The following is an 18,516-nucleotide window of genomic DNA, read 5'->3' on the forward strand; positions in this document are numbered from 1 at the left end:
GTTTAATTTCATCTGGGTATCCTCCAGGACTCCATTTATAATGCTATAAAAACATGCCTCAAAGCAATAAGCAAGAATTGAAGGGTGAATATGACATAACTACATAACTACAACCATCCCAGCTCCCCAGAGTTCACTCACTTAACCATGTAACATTCAGAGGCTGCCTAAGCACACCAGGATTATTTCTAGGTGGGAAAAAAAGCACAAATATAAGGTTCTGAGCTCTCCTTGCAAAGTTACCACTCCAGAAAAGCTCAGAGATGTGCTGGGTTTCAGAGCATGGCTTTGGTCTGTGTCACTTTCTCACAACCATGAGGAAACACCTGGAGCCAGCTTGAAACCACACTCACTACAGTCACCCAAACTTCCCCAAACCAGTCAGACACCTGCTTGGCTTCTCCCATTCAGGGAGAAAGGCACCAGGGGCACACCAGGACCAGATTCAAACACATCTCAAACAGGCAGTAAGTAAGATCAAGAATTCAGATGAGGCAACAGGAGGTGTGTGGTTAAGATACCCGATCTCTACCTACGCCGAACAACTACAGCGTCCTTTTCTTCCCGGTTATGTAATACACGAGAGTATTTAACCACTCGCTGGTTTGACACATACATGTCAAACAGATCAGCTTTGGGGAGGATCAGCTGGGGCCGCCGAGGGGCAGGGGGGAGTGAGCAGGAATTTGGCAATTCACGAGCTATGAATGGTCACCCCTCCGGGGAAGGAATCCCACCAAAGCCTTCAGCGGTCCTCGCCCCATGATAGCCGGGCAAGACCTGGATCGGGTGCTGTACCACCATTCCTATCTCAAGCACGATCGGCCTCACAACACCTGCCTGGCAAAGAACCTTCCCACTCCCGTGGGATGTCGCAGGCTGCAAATCAGGGTACGGGCTCACCCCGGCCGCCCGGCCGCCTGCTCGGCTGTCACACGCGTCCCCAAGGGGGAACTGAAAGACTGTTCTGCCCCCAGAGCATCGCTGGGAGAGGCGGCAGCTCCACAGAAAAGGGCTTAGTGTCTCCTGTGCTGCTTTGGGACTTTGGCCCCTCACACCCTCTATAAGCTGAGTTTGCTGAGAAATGTGTACGGCAGAAGTGTTGGCATCAAGATGAGTAAACACCTGGTTTGTGAGATGCTACTCTCCGGGCACCTCACTGAAATTCGGCGTGCTGTCACTGCGGGGGAAAAGAGAAGAGTCAGGGAGGAACGAAGAGTCATCAGTGAGGACACCAAAACCACCAGCTTCGCCACTTTGTGAGTAGCTACTGCTCCTGCCCGCGCCCCGGGAGCCACAGGAACTCCTGGCGGGGCCGGACCCGGGGGCGGCACCGCCGGGGGATGCGAGGGGGCGGCCCGAGCGCCTGGCTGTCCCTCCCCGCCTCCCCTCCACCCCCAGGGCGCGGGGCGGCCGCCGGGGCGGTACCTGCTTGTCCAGCGCGGCATCCTTGGCGCTGCCCGCGGCGCATCCCTTGGGAGCGGGCACCCGCTCGCAGTTGCAGCCCTCCAGCATGTACATGCCGGCGGGGCGGGCGCTCTGCTCGCCCTCGAAGTAGAAGAGGACGTTTTGGTAGAGGGCGAACCACTTCTCGTGCCAGCGGTTGGTCTCCGCCGTCTTCTTACTGAGATAGCCGCGCTTGGTGCCCTCCTTGCGGGCCAGCAGCGCCAGGTACAGGGCGTGCCCCTCGTTGTACCGCACGCTCTTCTGCATCGTGCCCGGAGCCCGCGGCCGCGGCGCAGCCTCGCCGGGCGCTCACGGAGCAATTCATGGGCTCCGGCACGCACCGACGGGGCGGCCCCGGCCCCGCGCCCCGCCCGAGTGTCCCCCGGCCCCCGCCCCGCCCCGCCCCGCGCCGCCTCCCACCGCCCCAGGCACCGGCGGCGGCGGCGGCGAGCGGCCCCCCGGGCGCTGACGTGGGGGATCAGCCGTAAATCCGCTTTGGAGAGCGATTTAAAGAGCAAAGTCGCCGCCGCCGCAGCGCCCGGGTCCCTGCCCCCCCTCCACCCTTCCCCCCATCTCCGCATCCCTCCGCTCCTCCATCCCTCCATCCCTCCGGGGGCGGATGGAGGCGGGGAGCGGGCGCGGAGCGGGGTCGGGCGGGGAATCCCGCGGGCAGCGCAGCGCTCGGCCGGGCCGGGCCGGGCCGGACCGGGAACCGCGGGGTGATTTGGGTCTACCCCGTGGTTTCTCGATAGTTTCCGGCTTTTCCATTCTTCGAGCGAAAATCTTGGAAAGCGAGAGGGCCGGGCGAGCGCGGCCGCCGGAGCCGGTAACTTCACTCTGGAGCTGTGGCGAAAGAACTAAAGCAAAAGGCAGCAGAGAAGCCCAAGCGAAATACCAGAAACTCGTCCCTTTTAACCCGATATTCACGCTGATAAAGGCGCGGGGGAGCGTCTCAGGTCTCACCCCGGGGAACCTCAACCCCGCATGTCCTTGGGCACCGCGCTGTGCGCAGAGACCACCCCGGCACGGGCTGTGGAGGGGCTCTGCCGTGTGCCGGGGCTCGCCTGCCGCAAATGGGACCATTTATAGATCCCAACTGGCGGCTGCAGCACGAGGCACCGCGGGCGGGGACCGCCACCGGAGAGGGCAGCTCGCACATGCCGAAAAGAAAATTTCCCGGCAGTTTGGCGGGTGTGTTTTCACACCGGGCTAGTAAGGATGGCAGCAGGTGCGGTCTGGTTCCTGCACTCGGCACAGTGATACCTGCACACCTTAATTATAGCAAATAAACTTCGGCGAGGGAGCTGGCATCAAGAATGGTTTCACATAAAACATAGCAATATGGAAATTTTTACCAACTAGAGCACACTGCACCTGTAATTTAGCAACTTAAACTTCCTCTTAAGGTTCTTTTCAGGAAAAGTCTTGGAATTCTTGCATTTGAAAACATATTTTGCATATGTAGCTTTCATTCTCTTTTGTTTTACTGCATCTGATGAGTAAAAGAGAAAAAAGAATAAAAATGTGGAAGTTATAATACTCGTTATTGCTGTATAATGCACAGAATGAGTTAGAAAATATTTCCTGTGTGATCTGTGACAATAGCTGTGGTTTTGTGTACTACTTGCAGGAACTACGGAACCATGCAGAGTTGCAAGGCTCTCCTCTTGTCAACAGACAATTTTTTATTAGAAAAAACAAACAGATGCATAAATCCTTCTGGAACTGGCTTAGCTTGCCTTGTGTCTTCACATAGTGAAATTTGATCTTAGCGCATCATGCCCAGGGAAGTCCAGGCTTTGGACAGGGCTTGGACACCACCTGGGTGGCTGGAATGTGTGAAAGGACTCGTGTTCATCCATCCCGGGCACTGGGGCCCCACCTGCCTCTGTTGATGCCTCCTTGCCTGGGTTCCCCTCAGCCAGCGCTGAGTCAGTGAATCAATTCCGTGTGTGAAATTCCATGGAATATCGTGTCCCTTGATGGAAGCAAGTGGCAAGGCAGCCAAACCAAGGAGAGAAGCAAACTGCCACTCAGAAGAGCGTTCAGACATTTGACACTCAGTGAATAGCTGGAGCTTTCCAAAACAAGCACGTCGTACATCACAATGAAATCCTATAGCAAGAACCCATCTTTGCCAAGATAAAGTTGCAGGCTTTTGTCCCAGCATACATAATTTGTACTTTTAATACAGCTTTTGTATAAATCACAAATGATCACACATCATCTATTCCACCAGGTCACCCGAGACACACAGAAAAAAATACATGACGGGAGTTAAATTTTATCTATAAAAAAAAAGAAAGAGAGGGTTTTCTTTGACTACATCATTTTCTCCTAGACATGCAGGCATTTTTCCTAAGCTGAAAATGTTGAATACGTCATTGCACAGCAATCTATAGGAACTATAAGGAGTCTAATATTCTTGTTCACTACAGGAAATGCTGTTTGTGTAACCATCAGTTTGTCCTTTATTGGTCAAGTATGATTTAGTTCTCTCAATGATATTATCTTTATTACTTGATCATTCTTATACAAGGACCACCTATTTTTTCTTGCTTTAAATGTCTACGATGTACATATGAATGTATATACTATCTAATACATCTAAATGTATCTACGTATCTATATGGGAATATTTTTTAAAATTCCTCATTATCAGCAGTAAAGAAGGGGTTGTTTGTGCTTTTTAAAAAAGGAATTCTAGGCCAAATTCATATGTATGAACACGATCAAGTTATATGTGCAAACAGATGTAAAGGAATCTGTGGATGTAATTTATTCCATAGGGCTCCGAGGAAAAGAACATACAGATAAGCACACTGTTTTACTTTATTTTCTATCCGAATCTTCATTTTATTGTATTTTAATTCCAGAGGATTCATTTATAAAAATACCTTCCCAAGTGTTGCCATGATAGGCCCCGAGGACCTTGCTGTAGAACTACAGTGGAAAGTTGTGGTTCTGTATTAGCAGAGATACTTTGACCCAATTAACCTACATTTAACCTGAAATTTCCTTTGGGAACTAGTCCAGTGCAAGGTGTTCAAAGATGTCATAAAGAGGGAAATATGTAGTGTTGTATTCCACAACAGTGGAATTTCTGAATCCAATACCCAGAAGTGACCCTGGGAGTTTGGGGGACGAGGGAGTGAGTTGTCAATCCTCTGGGTGACAGGAAAATCTAGTTTAAACATCTTGTAAATTTTGGGCCTCTATTCTGAAAAAACACTTTGGAAAAAATACTGTTAATGGAATGGTAATAAAAGTTGATTAAAGCAATGGAAGAAAAGTTGTTACGCTACTGTTTTTATGTCTGGGTTTGTATATATGTGCTCTATGTTTTTATATGTTCATTTGTCACTAAATCATTATTTGCATTTTCACATCACGATAATGTATCAAATACAAAACAATTTAGTACAGCTGTTGAAGAACTGCTACAATAACTTACAGGAAAAAAAACTGGTTTCACTAAGAATGTACCTGTATGTCTCCCCTCACAGACTGACTGAGAAGCAGAACTGAACCAGTACCTTCTCAGTAATTTTACTCACATGCTTTTGCTGATCTAATTGTTTACTCTTTGGGGCACAGAGTATAATGTGGCTACTTGAAAAGTATTTGTAATATGCAGCTAAGATTTAGTTATCTGAGAAAGCAGGAAGATTTTGAAATACATACTATACATCACTGCCATAGTAAGTCTTGAAGATCTTGCAAACAACTTGGGGGTTAATACAGCTGATGACATCATTTGAGATTTACTGTTCCTGTTTTATGGAGACATTTTTGGGGGTAACTGTCTTGTTAAATCAATTTTAAGTCGTATATACCACAATGGTAATTCATTCCTCATGGATTTACTTGTGGCTGCACACACTCCTCAGTGGTGTGAGAGAGGTGGTAACAGGTGTCCATGAGATCCCTCCTTCAGGAATCTCTGGCCAATACTCAGTGGGAGTTCCAGCAGAAGGCAGTCAAATGCAAATCATTACCGTTATGCAGATGAGGATATCATCATCATCGTCGTCATCATCATCATCATCATTTTTTATAATCATGTCTTAACCTCTTAGTGCAAAATGTTGCAAACATCCAAGCCAGGAGCTACTTAGTCTAAGCAGAAGATCAGATCCCTAGAGCCAAGAAAGAAGTACAGGGACTATGTGCTGCCCTTTGTGACAGGCAGCATCCCCAGGACACAGCTGGCATATTTGCTACTGCTATTTTGGGAGAAGAATAGCAAAATAAGGTTATAGAGGAACTTTTGAGAGAAACAGTTTGGTGTGTCTGCAGAGGTCATTGGTGAGTCCTTGCATGTGGTCAAGGACAGCATGAGAAAATAAAAAGCACTGTTGAGAAAAAATGAGGAAAAGAAATGTGTGGCAGAAGGTGTCTCACAGTCAGGCTGGAGAAAATCAAAAGCAGAAGGGAAAAAAAAGACAGAAAAGCTGGAACCAAGGGACTCAATTAAACTGGAGAAATACCACTAGTGAGGCAGGAGGCAAACACGAGTGGGCTGAGGGAGAATTGAACCTGGCTGGCAGAGTGATGGTAATGAAAAAATGATGAGTAAAGAGCAGAGGGAAACAGTGTGAGCAAAGGCTGGGAGTGGCTGGGGGTTGGAGGAGACAGAACCAGGGCAGAGCGGGGAGGAACTGGGGCAAGGTGGGCAGGGAATTGTGGAGAAAACGAAGTCAGAAGCGATGGCATGAGAGTCCTGGCTGCTTGGTACGGCTGGACCAGCAGGTTGAAAAGAGCTGGAAAACACCCACTGAGATGATGGGGGTGAGAGCAGGACTCTGGCACAGCAAGAGAAGGGGCCAACACATGGGCAAATTGAGGAGGGCAGTGAATGGGAGAGAAAGAGGAGGGTCATGTAGGGTCAGTCCAACACAGCACATCAAGTGAAAGGATTAGATCGAGGGGGATGCTGGGAAAGAAAGTGGCATTTGAAATGTGGAAACCCTGATAGTCCAAATCAGCACTGAAATCACATGGGGAAGAAAAGACAGCAGCTTTTCTCCTTAAGCCTGTTTTCAGCTGGTTCCTTTTCAGCAAAGGTTTGCCAGCTGGGATTAAGATGGGAGAGTCAGGATTCAGTTTTTTGACCAGACATGTGAATTAAAAGCTCCAGGACTATTTTATTTAATACAGATGCAACAAGCATTAAATGCACTAAAGAACTAAAATGCACTAAGCACTAAATGCAAACTATAGTGACAACAGTGCTGTAAAACTTTCTTGATATGACTACAATTTTCATATTGAGACACACACTTGTTGGAAAGATGACTGTCAGAGGTGAGCCCTAACTTTTAAAGTTAGTAGAGATTGGTCTGGGAGCTCTAATGAGAATTTCACAGACCCTGTTATTAGTGTGGTGTCCTTAAGAAGGGTATTGTCCTACAGCTCACAAATTGCCAGAGCATGAAACTGTCTCAATGTTCTTGGGAGATATCTCAAATTAGTGCTCTCAGTGTTCCAAAGGCATTGGCGTGTCCTAACACAGATTTCATAATGTTCTCTGAATGTGAGTCGGGAGAGGCAGTGTGATGGCTGAGCTCCTGAAAGCAAGAGGATCAGCAGACACTGGGCTATGATTGCTCTCAGTTTCAGAAAGCCCTGGGTAACTGGGAAAATGAGTTTAGAATTAAAAAGACACAGTGGGATAAAATTTCCTCTTTTTTCTTATTCCATGTGAACCAAGTATAAATGCAAATCACTCTTTGCTTATTCTGTCAAGATGCTCTCATATATTGGCATAGAAATAGGAAAAATGTGTAAAATATTAAAGCACTCTCATTTCTTGGGAAAAAGTAAGCCCCACAGATTGGAAGAAAGATACAGAGAGCACAGCGGGTGCCATCTGGAATAAGTAAGTAACCCTGGGAAGAAACGGTGATGTTTACAAGGCGTGATGCTGATACAGAGAATTCTCTCCATCTGGCATGAAGCCTGCAAATAATCTGCCACAGGAGTGCATAATTCAATAGAAACAGGTTTGATAATCTGCAAGTTGCATTCCCCATAGAAACCTTGAAAGAGACATTTAATGTATTATGCAGCTGAGCAGTTTCTCTCTGCACCCGACTTTGAGGGCAGGCAGACCCACAGACCATAAAAATGGGGTTTACGGCAAATGGGATCCACTGTTCTCTTAGCAGAAAACAAACATTGCAGGGCACCCACATCCCCTCAGGATGGTGTGAAAATTCTGAGACAATGCCTTCATAGGGGAACATTGCATTTATTTTTGATACAGATGCAATATACTGAAAGCCATTTAAATGAATCTGTTCAGATGCAGCTGGGACTGTACAAACGCCTGGAGAAAATGTGTGTAACAGCAGAAAAAAATAATCTTAAAAGGCTGTAGGCAGAGCAGCCCTGACAACAGTGATCGGAGCCAATGTTATCACCCCTCTCATGCAAGCAAAGATACAGCAAACAACACCTTGTTAAACAAGAGCAAGGAGATTTAGCTTAACATCAGTCCCTGTTTATGTGGGGGATTTCTGGGCAGGTGGGAAGTGCATAGCAGGGCGTCTGTAATTGCTGACCCGCTGTTGATAATGCACATTCTTCCTGGTCCACATTTATGTTGTTCACATTCTCAGCTGAAAAGCTTTGTAGCTGCCTGGGAGGTGTGGGTTGTGATTTTCTGTGGGGGGAAAAAAAGAAGAGGGAAAAAAGTGAAAAAATAGCTTAGAGAAACATGATTTCAAAAAATTAAAATCAGCAATATCCATATGCAATTATATCAACAACTTACGTAAAATTTGTAACTTCATCATTAATAGTAGAATGCTTCCCAGGGGATAAGGATATTAATTGCACTTCAAATTGACACAGATATATTTTTTAAATAGAATACAAAAATAAACATTCATAGTGCCTTGTCACAAAGGCACTACTGTTACATGCTAAAATGTGCAAAGGCCTGAATCCATATCAAAGTACACTTGGTCCTTTTAATGCAGAAATAAGACTTCATTTCACAAGTAAGTTCCTCTTGAATGCATGTAAGAATGTAAAATTTAAACAATTTTACCATGTAAAAAATGAAATTTGCGTTCACTCCTTTATTATTATGTTTGGTTTTTTTTCTTGGGTCAGTTGTATTGTTTCAAATGTTAACACAACCATTTTGTTAAACACTGGTGGTTGCAAGGGGAGCTGAAAAGTGTATTTATTCTAATTTGTCATCCTATTTAATTGTATCAATAATAAAGTTAGGTTGTCAATATTCAAGGATTTTGAGTGATATTATTGCTTGTTTGAGGCGTGCTTTTTTTCATCGAAGAAAAAGGCAACATGAAAATGCTTCTCTTGATGATCTGTACTGTTTCTATTTCTTGCTGTGGTGTTCAATGGCGCTGTGGAAATAATTCTGAATTTCTGACGTGTAGATACACAGATCAGATACAGCTATTGAATAGTAGTTCTGTCAGATATTAAGAAAGGCTAATTAGATAATGCCTTAGAGTATTCCTCAAAAAGAGTAAAAAATATCTGGAAGTAACACATCCTATAGGCACAGGAGCCCACAGTACAGGGAAAGCAAGGATGTGCAGAAACCTCTAAAAAAAGTTCTCCACTACTCTGGGGAAGAAATGGATGAGGGAAATTGTATTTTTCAGCAACTGTCCCCATTCCGATGGAGAATACATCCTGGGTAGTTCTCCATGGTATTTAAAGTGCTCTCACTCTGGCGAAGTTTAGCTTGTATCCCAAGATATCATCCTCAGCAACCTCTGATAGACAACCTCTTACATCTGTGTCTTTTATACATTTCCTTAATACAGATTATAGTTATCCTCATTAATTGCTCATCTATCCATTTCCCTTTTACATGTTCCTTTGGAGTTAAGGGGCATTTTTGGACACTGCAGTGCTTATCACTTACTGATGCAATTACTGTGAATGATTAAGCCTGTCAATCCCACAGCAGGGACGGTTTCCCTTCCGGAGGGTTCGTCCTTTTGTGTTTCTGTGTTCCTGCCCTGTAATGCAGGCTGACAGCCAGTGTGATGCAGGGAAGGGGAAGGAGGGGCGTTCTGGGCAGACGCAAAGGTGGTGAAATGGTTTTGGTCAGAGGTTTGTTATGAGTGTCTCAGGGGGCATCCGGAGCAGCAGACGGAGTCTGGGGTATGTGCAGGATGGGAGGGCGACTCCAAGGTTATTCCTCACAATCCCCCCAGTAACCACATAAAGGGTTTCCAATCTCTTTTCAGGAAAGCTTTCAGAATATTCTGAGTGAGGTAAGTGAATGGCACGTGGAGTTAGTCATGGGATACAGAGCTTTGTGCCCTCAAGTCACCGGTTCACATTCAGCAAAAGACAGTAATTAGGACAAATCCTGCTCTGACTTATGACATTTCCACTGGAGTAAGTGACTGGTCATTTATCTCCGTTTGGTTACCTGGTGTCTGGTGAGCACAGGAACACACAGCATCTTCCTCTGGCCCAGGAGTCAGAAAATGGGGAGAAACACCCAAACAGCCCCTGGGGAATGCTGCAGGTGTGAACAGGCTTCTGCCTGTGCTTTTGGCATCTCCTTGTCCCTGCGCCAGCCCCCCGGGACAGTGACAGCACTCTAGCACTCAGAAAATGGCATTCCTAAAAGCAAAACATCCCAAACATTTTCCTGCTGGTTTGAAATGAATCCCGTGTGATTAATCCTACCTACCTATGTGCAAGAGCTTTAGGCATCCCTCACAGCTGGACTAATTTTATCATGTTGCCTGTTCATCTATGGCTGCAAGAATACTTTATACTCTGATAAATGATTGATTCACATCTGGATTTGTCACATAACATACAGATAGTTAAAGGTTTTATTTTTTTCCGTGTTTTATAAAGGTTTGTTTGTTCTGTGCACCTTGTCCTTTCTTCCTAACAGTTAAAAGATCTTAATTGCCTAAAATTAGAGCGATCAGATATGACTAAAGCTGAGTTATTACATAAAAATGGGTATGAAATATAGATGAAATATATATAATTTATATAAAAACTATTGTTCTGATTTCATTTCTCTCTGCACCATTTTTATGCTCTGCTTTCTTGGATTATTATTGCTCCAACTTGAACTGAGCTCTGAGCTGTACCTTGTCAGCCTAACTGGGATGTACCCTATGAATTATATAAGTCTATTAACATATATGCATCAGAATAGCTGTTAAAATTAGAAGTACTAGCACAACTGAGGAGCAGTCAAGAAAAGGAGTTGGGTAAAGAAGTTTGGTAGACAAGGCTGAAACAAAATTATGCTGGTTTCATTTGGATTTCTTAGTAATATTCACTGTTGCCATTCTCTCTGCTGCTTTCTTCCCAGATGGAGCAAGACACTTCATAAAGAGAAACAATCAGGAAAATAAAATCTCAAAGCGCTTGTTAATTCTGCTACTGATAAAACATCCTTTTCTCAGCTAATCTTCTTAATTAATCTAACAAAAGTACAGCTACGCACAGATTTCCTGCAGTGCTCATCTACCCAGATTAAAAAAAAAAAAAACAAAAAAAGAAGTAAAAGCAGAAATATGAATCTCTTTGCATTACAAACAAGAGTTTATTCCCCAAACACATCTTTCATTATAATCAATTATATTGCAAGTTTAGGCCAAACAGAGCTTGTGGTAAAAGCAATCATAGTCAAAATAAAAACTACTTAGGAAAAAATAATTATGGCAGTATAGCTGTGGTGTCACAATGCAGCAACGCCTGTCACGTACGGGCAGCAGCTCCCTGCCTCCCCCCCCCAGAGGAATCGGGCAGGGCGTGGTGGCACTTGGGCACACGGCCATAGAATGTGCACAGACTTGGCCACACACCGAGTTCTCAGTGCTCCCCTTGTCCTCAAAGCACCAAATCCATGAGCAAAAACAGACACCTCAACATCTCTGCTCCAAATTCCTGACATGGGGTGAAGCTCATGTTGAAAACACCCAGGAAGGTTCAGGCAACACTTCTGTCATTTAGGTAGAGACACAGAAGACACACAACAACGTATTTGTGTCCTACAAACATCAACATCCTCTGATCCTTTTGTCCTTAAGCAGTTCCAAATGGGTGTTTCTATTGTGACCAGACAAAAGAAAAAAGGTCACTTACATCCTCGAGCCTTTGAGGAAGGGTTTTGCAGGACAACAATCTTCCCTGACTCCTGAAATCACAGAGTGGCTAAAACCCAGGAATACTGTCCATGCTACAATCCTGTATTATCCAGTCCTGTGTGTGTAAAATCTCCAACTACAAATGAGCGTGGAAGGAGCAGAGGAGCTCATCCCCTCCTTCCCGGGGCAGGCTCAGCAAAGGCAGCAGCAGCCTCATCTCTGCAGGTTCAGGGGTCTCCAAGGCTTTGGATTCTTCTCCCCAGGTGCTCCAAACCATCTCTCCAAGTGATCAGCTCTCCTTACCTTTAGCAGTTTTCCCAGAACACACACCTGGAGTTTTCCTTCCCCAGCCCCTCCACAGCCCAGGGGCCAGGCAGACCTGACTGCTCCGTGTTTGCCGCTGCCTTTCGCCGTTCAGAAGAACTTTCCTGTGCCTTCCTCCCTCCAGGCTGAAGCACTCTGCGGTGTGTCACCTCGTCCCTGTCCTGGTGTCCCTGCTGTGGTGCCACTCCTGCGCAAGGCTGCTCAGCCCCAAGGGGTCGCGGGGCTGGCAGGGCTGGTGGGATTCACTCTGGCTCACAGCACTTCTTCCCTCTGTGCCAAGACATCTTGACTCAGGTTCAGCTGATGATTGATGAGGAGCTCTGGGTCTTTAGCCTGCAAACCACCACTTAAACCAGATGACAGGACAAGCTGTTGCTGGAATGTTAAAATTAGAACAAAACCTCCCAAAAATCTCAGTTCCAGTGAGTGGGATCCCTGCCCACACCAGGAGGCTGGAAATAGATGGCCTTTAAGGTCCCTTCCAACCCAAACCATTCTGCGATTCCATGATTCAGTTTGGGGGACATGAAATAGTTTCTGGAAGGGACACAAATGCATTTAATGAAACTAAACCCTAATTTGCATCAATTGCCAACAAAACATCACTGCCAAATATCAGTTTTAAAAACCATAGTGAATCCAGCTCACAAGACATACCTTAGCCTCCTCTTTTCCAGGAGAAAATCAGCGTTTCCGTAACACCATTTAGTGCTTATTTCTCATGTAGGAATAGTCAAATCACAAGCTGAGTGAGAGGGCGTTTTTATATGACCTTCTTTTGCCAAAAATATTAAAGGTGACTTTGAACAGCAAGAAAAATCAGTTTTTAGGTGTTTTAGATAATGACTCTTACTATGGGAACCATATTTATTTATTAACTGATTAAAATGCCTTCCTGGAAGTATAGGAGTATAGGAGAACGGCCACAGCATCCTACATACAATCTGGTAAATAGCTGCAGAAGAAAACATTGCACTTACTTTTGTTCATCTAGTTACCTGCCTGAGAAGGGAAAAGGAACAAGAAAACGGACCTCAGGCACTGAAGAGTTGGAGGATAATGCCAGAATGGCTTTGTGCCATGTTTTCTCCAACACGCTTCTGGCAGCGTGAGGGGAGAGGACATATGTACAATATAGCAGAGGGGAGATGGACACAGGGAGGGGATGTGAAATGACCCCAAGTCAGGGACCTGGAGGGATGGGTCTGTCTGCTCCTTGCAGCCCAGCAAGTGGGGCAGGGACACTCCAGACACTCCTGCCAGCTGGGAAGTCCATGGGAAGAGGAAGGAGGGAGAAGCAGCCATGCTCTCCAATGGCTCCTCTTCCCCACTCCTTGTGGGGAGTTCCCTAAACACATCAGCAAGTTTTGAGTTACTGATGTAGAAATCTGAGCAGTCCCCTGTGACTGGGCTCCTCCTGCAGCCATGTCCCTCCAGCTGTCCCTGTGACACCTTTGCATAGGAGATGCTTGTGGAAATTGTGTTAGACCCAGTGCAAAACTCTGCTCTCTGTCACTGTTGCTGTGCTGGCTCAGCCAGATGGGGGGAAAGGAAAACCTAATTACTGATGTGCTGTGTTCATGAGATAAAAAAAGGCTTGGGCTGCTGTGCTAATTATTTGGGTGGGGAGTTTCAGAGCCTTAAGGGCAGAGAAGAGGTTTGCAGGTCTAGAGCTGCTGCCTGCCCAAGGGTTGCTGCCCCCCAGGAAAACCATGGGGGGCCAGTTTGTGTTTGTGCTCTGAGTCCAAGCAGCCAGACCAAGAAGGGGTCTGCACCATTTCCAGCTCTTCCTTTGCTGAGGAGCACCCACAAGCAAGGACCAGTGTCTCCCACAGGGCTGGAGCCAGTGCAGGGGGGGGCTCTGTCTGAGTCTGGTGGGCACAGCCCCTCTCTGGGATGCTCTGAGCTGCAGGAGAGGCAGAGGGGATGGGTTTGTGCAGCCCAGGCTGTGCCTGCTCCTGTGCAGGCTCCAGGCAGCGTCGCTGACAGCTGTGACAGTCCCCTGCAGGGGCGAGCAGGGGACACTGCTGGGCTGGCTGTGCTGAGGGCACGGTCACAGCACGGGGACCCCAAGGAAACCTGCCAGCACTGAGTTCCCTGTGCCTCCAGAGCTCAGGGTACACTCCGTCCCCAGGCCACAACCTGCAATTTCAATTTGGGAAACTCTAAGGGAGGAAGTGTAGCTTGCACAACTTATCTGAACCTATTTCCCAACAATAACTATTGTTCACTCCAGCAGCTTGACATAATATAATTTGTTTTGTGAAAAATAAATACAATTTGCAGCCTGTAACTGTAGTGAGACATACTGTGATTTTATTAGCAACAGTAGATGGATTTTTTTCATTGTTTCTGAAAGAAATCAACATGGTTCTGTTTGCAGAATGCATTAAAAACTCATCTTGAAACTCTTGAGATGGTATAGCATTGGTTGGTTTCAGTTCTTAACAACTTTAGCTGAGTTACAGGAAGCTGTGGCTTCCATATGCTGAAAAGGTAATATCCCTTTATTTTCTGTGAAGTAGCACACACACACACACCACCATGGTTCAGTAAGAGATTCTGCTTTGAAACCAGGAGAAGCAGAGTTATTTTTTTCATTTCTGCGCTTTATAATGAATCACTGTGTCTTTTGTTGAAGTAATCCTCTGTGAATCCTCTGAGCAAGTCAAACAAGGTGATTTGTTAATTGGGAAAATGTAATTTTGGTGTCTGAAAATCTGAGAAATAAAGCTGTGGAAAAGTAAAAATCCAGAAAAGTGAAAAAAAAAAAGAGTCAACATATATTCTTGCAGGAGAACTTGCACTCTCTTGTAAAAGTTTATTTTCCTCTTTCAGTTGCTACAGGAATTTCCCTCCATGAGTGCTGCAGACTATTTAAACTGACCTTAATCTCACCTACTTTTGCCCAGCTTCCATCCCTCCTCTCCACTCTTCACTGTGTGTTTCCCTTATTACTGATTTTATCTGTGCTTTTGATTCACAAATACAGTTCTGCAGAAAAAGCATTGTGCTTTTCAAAAATCACAATCCAGACCATTACCTTTAATCAATGCCTCTCTCTCCTACAAAAGCATTCACTCACATGCAGGTAAAAAATACCCAGCAGCAGAGAATCCCCCAGAACCATCCCAGATTCCTGCTTTCCTTGTGGAACTGTCCCTGCCCGTGGCAGGGCTGGAATGAGCTGATCCTCAAGGTCCTTTCCAGCCCAGACCATTCTGGGACTCTGGGATTCTCAGCCTCATTGTTTGGGAAGGTGGAACTGGCATCAGCCTGGACTTTTAACTTCAGGGGCTGATTCCACGTGAGTCTCTTCCCCGAGCCTGGGCAGGTGTTGGTGATTCCTGGTCTGCAGCTGGCGCAGCCTGGAGCCGTTTCCTCTCCATGAGCTGTTTACTGGTTTCCACTTTCCACAACCCATGACTGAGGGGTGGGGAGATGAGAAGTGATGCCATTAATATTGCCTTGAGAGGCTGCTTTCTGCCCTGACCACTCCATGAACCCACAGAAGTGAATTTGTTCCACAAAATGCAAAAAGTGATGGTTTTCTAAGGTGTGGGGGCAGAGACAGGCTTTATCTCATTCATACCTGTAACAGCATGAAAAACAGGCTCTCAAGATTGCTAAGAACAGAACAAATGATACCTCTAATTATGCAAATTAGAAACCAAACGAACTATCCCTTATCCTGTGTGTAAACAATGGCACCTTTTTCCTCATGTAAAGCAATGAGACAAGGAGTGCATCATTAACTTCCCTGCAGCAGCAGAGCTGTGCAGCAGCCCTGGCTGTCAGCTGGGCCCTTCAGGCAGCACTCAGCATTCCCTGTGTCCCCACCCCTGCAGGATTCGGGAATGCCCTGATCCCCTCCCAGTGCAAGCAGGACCTGGCCTTGCCAAGAGCTCTCCAGAGGCACTGGTACCAAAGCACTCACTGAGGAGCTCTGGGGTGGATGGTGATAAATTCTGACTCCCACTGCAGGGCAATATTCCAGAGCAGGTGTCCAAGGGACCTGGTGGCACCAGGGCTGTGCTGGTGGGCAATGCTCCTGGTCACACCAGGGAAGAGGCTTCACCAGGAATAGAATTGAACCTGTCCCACCTCACATCCTGAGAATGTAGCTGGTTTCAAGCCTCACTCTCTCCAGGTTTTCCTCCACATCCCTTTGTCCATCTTCACACATTGCTACCAGCACAAAAATTGCTCAGCATAAAAATTACGTGCTGCATAGTAGGGACTCTTGTCAGAACCACTGCACCAGGGGAGGATCCTGGTCCAGCAGCAACGACAGCCTGAAGGAAGGATTTGGGAGTTCCCTGTGCCAGCCTCAACCCAAGTGCCTCTGACTGTCACAGTCCTCAGAACTGACCAGAAATAAGTTCAAAAAAAGAGAGAAAAGACAGGACCTAAAAAGGCAGGGGGTAAGACCTGAAGTTTCTGCTAACATGCCACAAATCATGATCCCACCTGTGACAGGTGTGGGGGCAGAACAACATTTTGGAGGCAGCTGTTGGGTATCTGGGCTGTCAGACTGTGCACTCTGTGCTCTTGGACTGGCAGAGGGAGGACTTTTCTGTGGAGAACGCAGCTTAAAGGCAGGAAAGCGGCTGGGAGAGGCATTTTTCAGCCTGGAGAAGCTCCAGGGACACCTGAGAGCTCCTTCCAGTGCCCAAAGGGGTTCCAGGAGAGCTGGAGAGGGACTTTGAACAAGGGCCAGGAGTGCCGGGACTCAGGGAATGGCTTCCCAGTGCCAGGGGGCAGGGATGGATGGGATATTGGGAAGGAATTGTTCCCTGGGAGGGTGGGCAGGCCCTGGCACAGGGTGCCCAGAGCAGCTGGGGCTGCCCCTGGATCCCTGGCAGTGTCCAAGGCCAGGCTGGACATTGGGGCTGGGAGCAGCCTGGGACTGTGGGAGGTGTCCCTGCCCATGGCAGGGGTGGCACTGGATGGGCTTTAAGGTCGCTCCAATCCAAACCATTCTGGGATGTTGTGAGTCCAAGAACAGACACCCAAGGACCAAGGGGCACATTTGGACATTTTTTCCTCCTGTGTCCTGCTCTGTGTGCAGAGGGCCTTTTTGGCCTAAAACTTGTGCTTTGACATAGGAATCTTGTCCTGTTTTTTATTATTCAGTGTATGAGAAGTGATGTGGAAAAATGAGCCAGGCAATAACTGTTTGGTGTGATGAGCTTTTCTGCAGGCCGGCTCTCAGCTGGTGGCAGTGGCTGATCCCTCTCTACACACAGCATGTGCTGCAGGAGCTGCCTCTGTCCTCCCCAGACCCCAAACACTGAACATCCCTGCTCGGTTCCCCTGGATCAGAGGTGCCCTGGCTCTCTGGAGAGGGGGCTGAGATGAATGAGCAGCCAAGAGCAATCCCAAGAACAGAATCTGGATTTCTGGTGGCAAGCCCCAGCTCGGGGCTGGGAGCAGTGGGGAATGCTGCTGCTTACAGCAATGCTAAAATAGTCATTCTGTGCACGTCAGAGAGATTTACCTTAACAAGACTGCACAAAGATGAAATTGATGCTGATGCTATCCAAACAATGTGTGCTCTTAAAGGACATGACTGACAGACTGTTGCCTCCTATTTGTGTGTGAGGTGAAGGTTTCTGCCAACAGTTAACTGCTGCAGCACGTAAACAACCCTCAGCTGAGGGCTGGATATTTTAGTTTTGTGTTTTCTACAAAGGTTGTAATAAACTGCTCTCTTGAAAGCTTTCCCTTTGCACATAGCATCAGATGGCTCTCCATTCAGAATAAAAAAACCCCACAACTTTAAAAAATGCTTTAACTATGTTTTGTTTACAGCACAGTATGAATTCCTGGTGAATGGGGGGAAAGGAAAGAAAAGCCTTGGTAACAATCAAAATAGACAAGGTGTCTCTCAGTGAGGTTTGCTGTTGGTAAATTACTGTTGGGTAAAGGCTCAGCTACAATCAGCCACTGGAAGTTGAAACATCCATGCTGATGCTAGCTGCCTCTTCCCAAATGAAGCTGAGAATCAGTCCCAGAATGGTTTGGGCTGAACGGACCTCAAAGCCCATCCCATCCCACCCCCTGCCATGGGCAAGGACACCTTCCACTATCCCAGGCTGCTCCAAGCCCCAGTGTCCAGCCTGGCCTTGGACACTGCCAGGTATCCAATCCAACGGGAATTTTTAAATGGCTGCCTACAGAAAGGATCTAACTCAGCTGGAACAATGTCTGTTCAGCATAATCGCTCCTGGCAGGTGTGAGCCCGGCTTCCAGGCCATGCCCAGCTGTGGATGTGTGTGAACAGCACACCCCTGACCCAAGCAAACTTATGTTACCTCACAACAGGGCTGTGCCTCAGGGGAGGATTCCTGACATCAGCCCATCCAGCACGGGCAGAGCAGAGCCTTCCCCCAGCCCCTGGCCCTGTTCCCCAGCACTCTCCCACAGCCCCATCCCCGCGGCTGCTCGGGGGCTGTGACCTGCTGGGGGTCCCAGACTGCGGCCCCAAAGAGCAGGGGGCTCAGAGCCTCTCCGGGTCTCAGCGGGGCTCTGTCCCGCCACCAGGCTTCCGCCACGCTGCTCAGGAGCGGCTCTCTGAGGGGCTGTGCCCGGCGCTGCCCTGCCCACGGGCCGCAGAGCGGGGACG

The 18,516-nt window shown here is 47.1% G+C and overlaps 1 protein-coding gene and 1 long non-coding RNA gene across 7 annotated transcripts in view; one reads left to right on the forward strand and one right to left on the reverse strand.

Moving 5' to 3' along the window:
- Positions 1-1,808, reverse strand: part of RASGRF2 (Ras protein specific guanine nucleotide releasing factor 2) — a 114,908-nt gene extending 113,100 nt beyond the window's left edge. For 3 of the 6 annotated variants that reach the window (XM_039566478.1, XM_039566477.1, XM_039566476.1), the window contains exon 1: positions 1,429-1,807. In XM_039566478.1, coding sequence (XP_039422412.1) covers positions 1,429-1,713 — 285 coding nt within the window. In that variant the 5' untranslated portion in view covers positions 1,714-1,807. Of the gene's footprint in view, positions 1-1,428 lie in introns of all 6 variants that reach the window. The other 3 variants (XM_039566475.1, XM_039566474.1, XM_039566473.1) reach the window with 1 other exon arrangement.
- On the forward strand, positions 632-8,703 carry LOC104695830. The gene is made up of 2 exons (XR_752917.4): positions 632-1,259; positions 3,077-8,703. It is a non-coding gene; the product is annotated as an uncharacterized LOC104695830 (long non-coding RNA).
- Positions 8,704-18,516: the final 9,813 nt, after the last annotated feature.

The sequence above is a fragment of the Corvus cornix genome, chromosome Z (assembly GCF_000738735.6).
Source record: "Corvus cornix cornix isolate S_Up_H32 chromosome Z, ASM73873v5, whole genome shotgun sequence".
NCBI classification, from domain to species: Eukaryota; Metazoa; Chordata; class Aves; order Passeriformes; family Corvidae; genus Corvus; species Corvus cornix.